We start from the raw sequence: 12,761 nt of genomic DNA, 5'->3' as shown, positions 1-12,761 counted from the left end.
GGAATACCCCCCTTTGTAGGATAGAGAAAATGGCATGATTGGTGAGAATTTGCGCCTGAGAATAGCTCCCGGTGTATACCCTGAGAAAGGGAAAGATGGCAGGAATTGATTGCCCCCCCCCTCAAGGAGATAGTGCAATCGAACGTATTTAGTCCCCTAAGGAAAAAACAAGCAGGAAAAGGCCCCGAAAGGGACGAGTAGGTGGTCTCCGGGACTCGGGAGAGAGAGCCAGTGTGTATGTACCTGACCAGCGCTGAGGTCTGGTGTCCCTAGAATTCACCGGCACGTGACGCGCTCCTTCCGTGAGCCACGCTGTCACGGGCTCGGCTCCCATTGGTTGGTCGTGCGGCTGGGCACGCGCAGGGCGGGAAAGATGAGATTCGATTGCTAGGTTCGCGGAGGCGGTGAGTGTGAGGGAAGAAACATCTCAAAAAGTAGAGCGGGTAGGCCGGGGACATGGAGTTGCCAGAGGCCTGGAAATGAGGGTGAGGCGAGGAGGCATAGGTAGCGGAATGAGGTGGGCTACAGGGACCACGGTCCTACCAATATTTTGCCCGGGACAGCATCAGCTAGCGGAAAACTTGGAACAGGGCCGGAGATTGGTTTCTTTGACCTCTCCAACCCCAAAAATGTTTCCATGTCAAGGGTCACGGGTGCAAACTGGGGACATAGGCTAGCAAGATTCGTAGGAGTACATGGGGACGTAGTACCCGAGGAAAGCATAAGAAAACGTCATCCGGTTTCTCAGTTTGGAAAGAGGAGGAGGATTGCAGCCTTAACCCTTTCAGGACCAAGGGACATATTTGTCCCATAACTTTAAAATCCTATAAATTTTGATTGGGATAGTCTACAGTTCTAAATTTGATATGTATGGATTCCATATGATACTGCCTTTATGTAAACCAACTGGTTCCGTTTATCGCAAGCTTTTTCTCTCAGAATTGCTTCTATCAAATAGATTTTCCCATGTTATTGATTTTCTACAAGCCACAGAAAACATTCGTTGTGATTAAACCATTGTCATGAACAGGATAATTATAATTCGAGGATGTATTTTTTTAGGGAGGAATATTAAGCGATTTCCCCCCTAATATGTTTTTGGTTTCTCTGCATTATAGATTTATTCTTTAACATTTCGACATTTTATATTAAGTGCTGTGTTTGTCTCCTATGGCACTGAGGCATGGGAAGAGGTAGAAAATAGCATAATAATAACAGATACTTATTGCTGAGGACATTTGGAGGTTTCTGCAGTTTCTTTCAAATTATTTCCTGCTTTCCATCCTGCCTCAGTGAAGGCAAGCAGAAGATAAGTCATAATGATATAGGGCTCTTTTTACGAAGGGGCGCTAGGGCCTTAACGCGGGGAATAGTGCGTGCTAAATTGCCGCGTGCGCTACCGCCTCCTTTTGAGCAGGCGGTAGATTTTCAGCTAGTGCGCACTAATCTGGTGCATGCGTTAAAAACACTAGGGCACCCATAATGTTCCATTTAAAGAAGAGATAAGACATATTTCATGAAAGATGTACAGTGCTACATGTGTCTAGTACTGTAGTGCTATAGAAATGATAAGCAGTAGTAGTAGAAAAGCACCTGTCATGTACTCTGCTGTATTTCAAAGTTTTGGTAGCAATTTTAGAATAATACAAGTTTATAGGGTGAAGAATTATGTGGACTTTCATCATCAGCCATAAATTCATATTCTAATTTATTCTATCATCTCAGTTAATGTTTATTTGTTCTCTATAAATATATAAATTAGTTTCTTTCAATAATGGTGTTTAAAAACTTTTCAGTCACTTATCTTAACAGCTGACATGACCCGGGAGAAGTAGACCCAACATAATTCTTCACCCTATAAACTTGTATTAGTTGTGGAGTGGTGGGGCTGAGGCCATAAAAACATCTAAAGGTTTATATAATCTGGAATATGTGGATGATTTAAGATATATATTGGTGACTGTTCTGGAGCACTAATAGTTATAAAATTTTACATAATTTCTTCTGCTACAGTATATGTTGTGGCATGCAGACAATTTAAGGAGGTGTGTTCGAGACCTGGTTTGTATGGTCCTTCAAAATGTATATGTACAGCATTCCTTATTTAAAAATGGCAATACACATATATCCATGAAAAGTTTCCCATGCGCATTTACACTTGTTTTGTGTCACACATAAGCTAACTTCTCATTTTAGACCTGCCTGGACTTTGGCGGAGAGCTTAGAGAAATTGTACTTACCTTTCAGGTTTTCAATTTCACCTCAGAATGCCAACAGCTAGAAGTTTAGAGATCCACTCCTTAATTAGTTCCTCACAGACAACTGGTTTACAAAATTTATCACTTACGGGTGCAAGTGCCCCATACACATGCATAAGTATAATAAATTTGTCCCTTATACTCGTCAGTAGTGCTACTTACACATGCAAAGTTCCAACTGATGCTACTCCATTTTTAATGTTTTAATTTGCAAAATGGCTCTTATGATGCCAAAGTGATTCTTTGCCTGTGCTATAGCTATTTTAGAAAAGACTGCATTCATCAAAACATTTCTAAAACTGTAGGGTTTTTTTAACATATGGACCTAAATTTCCATTTTCTCATTAGAAATCTTGTACAGTGTTATCCTCTATTGCTAGCATTTTCATTATTCTTGCCCAATATAAATATAACATTTTATTGCTAGGCTTTTTAAATGCTTTAAACATCCCCTATGAATTTCCTAAACCCCTAGGAGCAGCCATATTTGGATCAGTGTTGCAAACTTTTTGACATGAAATGAGATCTTGGTGTATGAGTCTTTTGGAATCTATTTTGTCATAGTTTACCTAGAATGGACCAATCGGATCTAGTTCTGAGGTAATTTGTGATTTTTTTAGTAATGTGGATTTGATAGATTTGACAGACTTCTGGAGAGTTTCCAGTGGGTAGTTTCTAAAGTCATTCTCCCCCAGATTCTATATTTGGCGCTAAAAATTGCACATGAAATTTAATTGAGTAATGAGCCTATTAGCACCAATAATTAGGCTCTAACAATCCATTTTCATCATTAATTGGCAACAATTTGGATTTACACAGGCATCTTGCTAAGCACTATTCTATAAAAATGCACGTGTTAATTTTGTATTGTGCAACTTTAAAAGGGTCATGGGAGGAGCATGGGCAGGTCAAGGGTGTTCACTATAAATGTGCACATTATTATATAATTTGGGGATCTGTGCGTAATTTATGCATAAGGATTTATATCAAATTTCAGTTGGTGTAAATTCTCGCATCAAAAGTTGGTTATGGACCTGTGCTTGCTCTATTCTATAAACAGCACCCAACTTGGACCATTGTGCATTGGATAACGCTCAGTGTGCATTTTTTTCAGCACCCAAATTTGAGTGCCATTTACTGCTTTTTGAAAACAATTCACTTCTAAATGCAAGCCTGTGAGCACATATTTTTTTTACCTGCAGCAAGCAGAGGCATTGCCGGGGGAGAGGGGGTTAACATGTGCATACTTTTGAAAATGTGAGTAAATTAACCAGAAAAGAGCTGGAGTAAATGTAAATTTATAGATTTTTGGGATAATTTTGAAATTAGATGTAGACACCTTTCACTTTGAAAATTTGGACATAAGCCTATACTTTTTATCCATGAGCATAGTTAGCAATAACATTTTCAGTTGCTATGGGATGTGCCCAGTGATCAGTATAAATGTAAATATCTTGGGTATATAGTAGACCAGTTGTCTTAGATCCCCTTTGCTTTATAAGAAAAAAAATCTTAGTACAAGCCATTATAACTGCTTCCAGAAAATCTTCTACTCGGCAAAGCTATCGATTCAAGTGGATATGCTTTACTTCATGGTGTAATCTCCATCACCTGGATCCCTCCACATCTATTCATTCGGTGTTGGACTACCTTCTCCACTTATCCAACTCTGGACTTAAAACCACTTCTGTCAGAGTGCACCTCAGTGCTATTAGTGTATTCCACGCTCGTTTCAATAATAAACTTTTAGCTACTCATCTACATGTTTCCCGGTTTATGAAAGGACTCTTAAATTCAAAACCTCTGCTAAACTGCCTCCAGTTATTTGGGATCTTAATGTAGTTCTCACCATTCTCATGAAACCTCCATTTGAACCTCTTGCAACTACTCATCTCAAGTTTCTCACTTGGAAAGTAGTCTTCTTGATCTGTGTCACCTGCTCGTCGAGTGAGTGAACTACAAGCGCTGGTTTCTGACTCACCTTTCACAGTATTTCATCATGACAAGGTGGTCCTCAGAACTCATCCTAAATTCCTCCCGAAAGTAGTCATGGAATTTCATCTTGTGCTACGTGTTTTATTTTTTTCCCTAAAGCCTCATTCCATAGCAACAGCAGCAGATGAATCCAGAGACTAGTGGGATAGCATATATCTACCAGCAGGTGGAGATATAGAGACTGATTAACAGGTGTTCCTCTTGGATGTAACTGCTCCTGTTCCTCAGTATTCTATATCTTCAGCAGGCAGATGGTTGCAGTTCCACTGCCCCGAAGAAGGAACTATGGACAACTACTCAGACACTGGAGGGGATGACCACAAAGCAAATAAGGGAGACAACACAGGAGCAGAAAAGGATACCATGAAAGAAACAGTAGAGATTGCTAAGCTTAGAAAGTCCAAGAAGGTAACACAAAGGGAACTCAAATGTATGTATACGAATACTAGAAGTTTGAGAAACAAATGGGAGAATTAGAGACAATAGCAAGACACGATGAACTGGAAATCATTGGCATAACAGAAACATAGTGGAATGATGAAAACAAATGGGACACAGTACTACAGGGATACAAACTATACAGAAGAGATAGAGTAGGGCAGAAAGGTGGAGGTATTGCCCTATATGTTCAGGATGGAGTAGAAACTGTTAGAGAGGCTATGACGGAAAGGACAGAGAAGCTGGAGTCCCTCTGGATCAAGATTCCTAGACACAATGGTGCAGACACAAAAATTGGCCTTTACTATCGACTCCCAGGACAGACGGAGGAGACAGACTCAGAAATGATAGAGGAAATTAAACAAGAATGTAAGACAGGTAATGTAATAATTATGGGAGACTTCATTTTCCCGGGGATAGACTGGAACCTGGGAACCTCGAACTGCGGCAAGGAGGCCAAGTTCCTGGAAGTGCTAGGGGACTGCTTCCTGGAACAAATGGTGGGAGAGCCTACAAAAGGAAATGCTACCTTGGACTTGGTCCTAAATGGCATTATGGGACCGACAAAAGAAGTAGAAGTCAGAGCGATCACAACATAATCAACTTTAAACTTGACATCGGGAAAGGGAAATGTACCAAAACCTTAACCACGACCTTAAACTTTAAAAAGGGAAGATACGATAGCATGAGAGCCCTGGTGAAACTATGGCTCAAGAAAAAGATGGACAAAGTTAAAAATGGTAGATCAGGCATGGTCCCTACTGAAAAATACTATCATGGAAGCACAAAATCTGTACATTCTGCGGATTTCCAAATAAAGGAAAACTAAAGGCAAAGGAGAACCGGCATGGCTTACTAGACAGGTGAAGAAAAGAAGGACTCCTTTAAAAAATGGAAACGCACAAAAACAACCGAAGCTTGGAACAAACACAAAGATGATCAGAAGAAATGTCACAAGGAGGTGAGGGATGCCAAAAAGGACTATGAGGAGAAAATAGCGCAAGAGGCCAAAAATATCAAGCCCTTCTTTAGATACATAAAAGGAAAAAAAACCTATAAAAGAGGTGGTGGGACCGCCGGAAGACCAGGGAAGAAAAGGGTACATCAAGGAAGACAAACAAATTGCAGACAGACTAAATTCCTTCTTTGTGTCTGTCTTTATGAAGGAGGAAACCGCAACAATACCAGAAACAGTGAAAGTGTTCAAAGGAGTAATAGAGAACAGCCTCACCACAGTAGAAGTGGGCTTGGACCAGATATACTACCAGATCGACAATCTTAAAAGCGACAAATCCCCTGGACCTGATGGAATTCACCCGAGAGTCTTAAAAGAACTGAAGGTTGAAATCGGAGAGCTATTGCAAAAACTTGCCAACCTGTCAATTAGAACTGGACAGATACCGGACGATTGGAAGATAGCAAACGTCACGCCAATTTTCAAAAAAGGATAAGAGGAGAACCGGGCAAATACAGACCTGTGAGTCTTATGTCTGTCCCTGGAAAGATGGTTGAAGCACTGATTAAAGATAGCATAGTCCAGCACTTGAATACACACGACCTGATGAGAGCCAGTCAACATGGCTTCAGGAAAGGGAAATCATGTTTGACGAATTTACTTCAATTTTTTGAGACCGTGAACAAACAAATTGATAGTGGAGAACCGGTGGACATAATATACTTAGACTTCCGGAAAGTGTTCAACAAGGTTCCACATGAAAGAGTTCTCAGGAAACTACAAAGCCAAGGAATAGAGGGAGATATACTAAGATGGATAGGCAAATGGCTGGAGAACAGAAAGCAGAGAGTGGGCATAAATGGGAAGTTCTCAGACTGGGAGAAAGTGACTAGCGGTGTGCCCCAGGGCTCGGTACTTGGGCCCATCTTATTTAATATTTTCAGCAATAACCTAGAAGAAGGAACATCCAGTGAGATCATCAAGTTTGCAGACAACACAAAGCTTTGCCGGGCAATCAGATTGTAGAAGGATAGTGAGGAACTCCAGAGTGACTTGTGTCAGTTAGAGAAATGGGCGGAGAAATGGCAGATGAAGTTTAATGTGGAAAAGTGCAAAGTAATGCATTTACTTTCCTGCCAGCAAATAAGAGGAAGAAATCGCCTCTCTGACCCATTAAGCGATTGAAGCTCTGGATGCTGTCAAACTTTTGCTGCGACCCGCAAACAACACAAAGAGGTAATCCGAATGCCTAAAGTCATTAGTAACCCACAGATAGTGGAGAAATATCCTACGGACATCGAGCAAATGCAAGGAAGGAAACCACGAACCACAGTCCTCCTCCCGGAAAAAAGAGAGACTGGATGACATGAAAGGACGAGACCAATTTAGGAAGAAAGGACGGTACGGTCCGCACCATTAGCCCAGAATTCGTAAACTTCAAAAAGGATCCCTACAAGATAAAGCCTGTAATTTGGATACCTGCCTAGCCGAAGCCATAGTCACCAGAAAAACCTTTTCATCAACACATCCTTCAGCATCGCCCTAGCCAAAGGCTCGAATGGGGCCTTCTGTAACCCCCAGAAGCATCAACTTAAGACTTCACTCCGGTCAAAGCCTTTTAACAGGCGGACAAATGCATTGAACCCCTTTCAGGAACCTAATAACATCAGGCTGAGACGCCAGCAAAGAGTGAGACACTTTGCCCATTTTTTAAATGGGCACAGATGTTGTATGTGTCTAACTCATGCATAATAGCTACCCCATAAAAAAAAGTTGTGTCCTCCCCCCCCCCCCCAATGATGCCCTCCCAATGCCCCGGAACAAAAATAAAGAGAGGTAGGAGGATGTAACCCCCCCCTTGCTACGAACTGCTACCCCTTCCCCACCCTCATACTTAGAAAAAAACATCAGCAGGATGGTTGCCCACTCTCTCCTGCCTCTGGGTGCCCCGCCCCGCCAAAATGACCCCCGTACCTCTTATCTGAAGAAGACAACAGGAGGGATGCCCAATCCCTCCTGCCTGCAGACCCGCCTCTTCAAAATGGCAGGCCTTCCCCTGCCTGGTGTATCCTGGGATACACTGAGAGGAGCCTAAGGCCCTCATTGGCTCAAATGCCTAAGGCCCATCCTCTGGGACAATCATCAATTTTCAGCTCTACCCTTGAGCATAGCCAGGTTTGCTCATAGGTGGGTAAAGTGTATATGAATGATGGCACATGACGCAAATTGTATTAAAAAGCTTATTTGGTTTATTTATTTCCATAATTAATTATCAAAAGATTTTTGCGTCATCTGGGAGATCTTTACAGAAGCCAAACTCTGGCATTTCTGTCAAAAATCTCAATCTGATAGTTCGTTGCTCACCAATATATATTTTCTGTCCAGTCTGACATCATTCCTTGTTAACCACTCACCTAATAGAGGCTGTCCTTAAGTTTGAACAAAGAACTTCCTTTTTTGATATCGAAATAAAAGTTTCAGAAATCATATTTTTGTTTACCTTAACTTCTAAATATGCATAAACTCATTATTATCCCAGGACAAGCAGGCATGATATTCTCACATGTGGGTGACGTCATCTACGGAGCCCCAGCGCGGACAGCTTTTCAAGCAAACTTGATTGAAGTTTCAAGTTTGCTATGCTGCACCACGCATGTGCATGCCTTCTTGCCCACTAGAGGGCGCATCCCCACCTCGTGGTCCTCAGTTCAGTTTTTTCCGCGGAGCCAGAAGCCCTGTGGAATTTGTGCTCTCTATTTTTGCCTTCTGACACCGCGTCTGAGTCATTTTTCTCGGTCGCTGTGCTTGCTTTATTATTTTATTCGTTCGTGTGTTCGGTAATCGTCAAAAAAAAAAAAAGTATTTTTTCGTTCGGCTCCGGGGGCTCCCGGTAGCCGCGGCCATGGGACCTCGTTACGTTCCCGGCCATTTTTCGATTACATGTCCCGTCCTTTGATTGGCTTTAAAAAGTGCACCCGGTGCGATCGGCTGCTTTCAATCACCGATCCCCACCGGTGGTGCTTCCTTTGCCTGGGTCCCGAGCACCCCACCGACTCCTGTCCTCGGTGCTCGACTTTTCAGCCAAGAGCTCTCCGCCACCGTTGTGCCAGAATGGCGGAGCTCTTTGCCGTGGACCCCGCGGCGGGGCAGGCCTCGACGTCGGCCTCGGCTTCGGCCCCGGCCTTGACCTCGGCCTCGACTCCCACGACCTCGCCGCGACATCCTGCTTTGTCGAAGCCTGCGTCCTCGACTTCGAAGTCGACGGGGTAAGTCCTCACTTCCTTCTTCAGTTCCAACCTCGAAGAAGCCATCCTCGGGATCCTCGACGGGGGTGGGTGGGTCGTCTTCGTCCCCGCCCCGAGCGTCGAAGTTGGGTGCCCCGCGGGAATACTCGAGACCGAGGTAGCCCTCGAGGGAGCACCCACCGACCCCGGATCTACCGGCCATGATGGGGGTTCCTGTTTTTCAGGACTTGCTCCGTGCCCTCATTGCCTCGGAGCTGTCCGGCGCCCTCGCGCATCTGCAGCCGGCTTCGGCCTTGAGTGCCCCGGTTTCGGCAGCCTCGGTCTCAGTGCCCTCGACTTCGGCCCCCGGGGTGGCTCCGGCCTCGACCCCGACCTTGCCCTCGACCTCGGTCGATCAGCCGGGGCGGAGTGTGCAGCCTCGGGACAAGGTTCGGAGGATCTCTTCCACTTCTTCCTCGTCGAGGTCCTCCCGGGGCTCCTCGCCCTCGGGTCGGCCTCGGGCGAAGCGCCGGCTGAGGAAGCCCAAGCGTTCTCGGGGTTCTCCTCGGAGACGCGGTCGCTCCTCGCCGACCGGGGCTGAGACGCTGCGTGTCTCGGAGCTCCGCCTCGATAATCCGAGGCTTTTCCGTTCCTCCGAGGGAGGGTTATCGAGAGACTCCTCGCCGAAACAGAAGGGGCAGGCCTCGGTGCCTCGTTCCCAGGGGACTTCCCAAAGGGGTTCCTCAGGGCATAGGCGGTCCCCGACCCCGTCGAGGTCGCTCGGGGCGTCGTCGTGGGGTTCGGGGTCTGGTACTGGTAGGGAACCTCGGTATTCCCGTGAGGCTTCCCCTTCCTTTTTGGCGACGCGGGCCTCTCGATCTCCCTCCCCGCCTTCCAAGCCCTCCTCCTTTTCGAGATTTGGGGAGGGCCTTGGACCTTGATCTGGTGTCCAGTTCTCACTATACCAAGGAGTTTTTGGAGGAGCAGGATTTACCTTCTCCCCCGAGGGAGACTTCTCGTCTGCCTCTTAATAAAGTCCTCCATCAGACCTTCCTGAGGAACTTGGACTCCCCCTTTACAGTCACAGCGGTTCCATCGAAAATGGAGTCGAACGGTTGATATGGACCCGAACTTGCAGGAGCGCCTAGCCAATCTGCTATGTGTTGGATCGGAATTGTTCGATGAGTTCTTGGAGGCGGCGACCAAACGCCTGTCCGAACATGAGCACTCCATTGCCTCCTTGGTCCGTCCTAAGCCACGGGTACCGCCACAGAAGCCATTTAGACCTCCACCGCGGCGATACCCTCAAAAGTCTACGCCAGCATTCTCTAGGCCTCCACCCCGCTCTGCTTCGACTGTGCCGTCAGATTTCGCTGCAGGACCTTGCGATGCGGAGGGACGAGAAAGAGCAAACCCCCGGAAAGATTGGAAGAGTTGGTCCACCAACGGAGCGAGCGTCTCAAGGAAGGAGTCACTGTTACAGGAAAGGAGAGTGGGTCCCGATCTTGACGCCACTGGGAGGCCAAGGTCCACTGAGGAAATCTCAGGTGCAATCGGGCGAACGGTGTGACATGAACGCTTAAAAACACATCTGTTCCTGAAGTACTTAGGTAACTGACCTATACAATCTTAGTCCTTAACAAATGATCTTTAGAACTGTTATTCACTAACTCTGAACTATGTTTATTCCACTCAATCTGTAACACCTTTAATCATTGTAAACCACATAGAACTTCATGGTCCTGCGGTATATAAACTGTTATTATTATTATTATGTAATTCCTGTTTTTTAGTTGGAATGTAATCCGCCTTGAACCGCAAGGTAATGGCGGAATAGAAATCACTAATGTAATGTAATGTAATGTAATGTAATAGCCTTACTGGGTCAGACTGAAGCCCATCCTCAGTGGTCAATCCAGGTCAATAGTACCTGGCAAAAACCCAAAGAGTAGCAACATTCCATGCTACCAGTCCAGGGCAAGCAGTTGCTTCCCCCATGTCTGTAGATCCTTACCTTGTCGACTGGCTGATCAGAGTGGAACCCAGTGGATCAGGTGATCTGAGTTCTGGAAAAACTGGGCTGGATTGTGAATTACCAAAAGAGCAATTTGACACCGACTCAATCCCTGGAATACCTGGGAGTCTTATTCAAAAGGGTGCTGGCCACATCTTTCTACCAGAGTCACTGTGTTCCCAAATTTCTTATCTCTTGGCCAAGTCTGGCACCACAGTTCCTATCCCAGAGAATGCCTCTGTGCATATTGTCATAAGCCCAGCACTACAGCTAGCATTGTTCCAGGTAGAAAGCCAAGAAACACAGCCATGAAGCTGAGGAAAGCTGATCAGTGCAGCAGCTCTACTCCTGACATGGACCAGGTCTCAGATTCTGAGGAGATTTCCCAAGAGCAGGAGTCCTGGGAGGATTTAGGACACTATGAGGGTAAAAACACCTTTAAACCTAAGCCAGTCACTATTAGGACATAGTCTAAGAAACAGGCACTGTCTCCTTTAAGCACACACCTGCTTAGATTAGTTGTAGAGCAGGAGAAAGCCTGGAGAGAGCTGAAGCCTGTCCTCCCACGTAGGCTCTCACAAAGAAAGGCAGTTTAAGTAATGCAAATCAGGGAGAGACAAAGCTGAACCAGGAGAGGAGTCAGACCCATGGTTAGGTGCTCCAGAGTTCAGACAAGGAAATAAGGTAGAGATGTTGGATTGGGAGGAATCCTTACCTGCTAATCAGCTGCCATGTCTGGGACCACAGGAAGCAATGGAGATTGCTCTGCTACCAGTTGTTGAACAAATGGACGTGAGTTAAAACTTTCTTTTTGACTACTTTTGTGGACTGGAGTAAAGAAGCTGATACTGTTTTGTGCTTTTTGATAAAAGAACTGTTTTGCTGGCTGGTTTTGTTCCCAGCAGCTTGATGCTACTTTAAAAATTTGTAAGGGCAGTTGAAGGGAAACCTGCCCTGCCTTAAAAGGACTCTTTTGTTTATCCATGTTTATTGGTGAAGAAAATATAAAGGCTGTTACCACTACTGCCATTGAAGCAGTGCTGAGCTTGAAGAGCACTTGTCCGTGATGTCTGCAGGACTTTGGATTGTGTTTTTTCCTGTTTTGAAATTACAAGCTGCTGATTGCTACAGTGGGGATTGTGGGACAGAATCCACGTGAGAACCAAAGGGTTGGGATTGTGGGACCTAAAAGTTTCAAGTTTCAAGTTCAAGTTTAATATTTATTTGTTTAATCGCCTTTTCAATATTCAAGGCTATTTCTTTAAAGTGGATTCAGCAGCTTACTGGGGGGTAGATGGGGCAAGGGGCGAGTGAATGGGGGGAGAAAAAACAAATCTACCTATTGTTGTACTTCTTGTTTTCTATGGAATGTTGTGTTACTGATTTACTCTGCTTGTTTGTTGGTTGTACGACAATAAAAAAGATTTACACTAAAGTGGATTCAGCAATTCCCCAACCCCCACCAACTTACTAGAGTTGGTAGGGGAAGCCTGACTACATTTAGAAAGGCACAGTGAGTTTGGTAAGGAAAAGTTTTTGTGATTCAATGAACTGTAAAATACCTGTTTTGTATTTTTGATTTTTGTTTTTCACTGGCAAAATGTCAGCTGCGTGAATTCCTGGACTTACCCTGAAGCAAGGGCATTGCCAGCCCTATACTGACCCGGAAGTCCGAGAGACTGCAGTGTAAACTGCAAGAGCAGATGCACTGTTTGGGTTTTTGTCTTTATTTTGGACACTTGTGTAGTCACCTGTAAGTAGAGACTGTGAGACCCTGACTTACAGGGAATTGAAGTAGCCAGGCCTCTGGACTAATGCTAATTTTTGTTGTTACATATTTTGAACATTGGCTGAGTACAAACATAAAGCCTACTTTA

At 44.8% G+C, this 12,761-nt stretch overlaps 1 protein-coding gene across 7 annotated transcripts in view; it reads left to right on the top strand.

Moving 5' to 3' along the window:
- Positions 1-12,761, top strand: part of FBXO47 (F-box protein 47) — a 137,234-nt gene continuing 124,473 nt past the window's right edge. For 3 of the 7 annotated variants that reach the window (XM_033918340.1, XM_033918341.1, XM_033918335.1), the window contains exon 1: positions 1-41. In XM_033918340.1, the coding sequence (XP_033774231.1) occupies positions 35-41 (7 nt within the window). In that variant the 5' untranslated portion in view covers positions 1-34. Of the gene's footprint in view, positions 42-191; positions 518-12,761 lie in introns of those variants that run through there. The other 4 variants (XM_033918337.1, XM_033918336.1, XM_033918338.1 and 1 more) reach the window with 4 other exon arrangements.

The sequence above is a fragment of the Geotrypetes seraphini genome, chromosome 13, assembly GCF_902459505.1.
Source record: "Geotrypetes seraphini chromosome 13, aGeoSer1.1, whole genome shotgun sequence".
Taxonomy (NCBI): Eukaryota; Metazoa; Chordata; class Amphibia; order Gymnophiona; family Dermophiidae; genus Geotrypetes; species Geotrypetes seraphini.
This window is presented reverse-complemented; position numbering and strand designations above follow the sequence as displayed.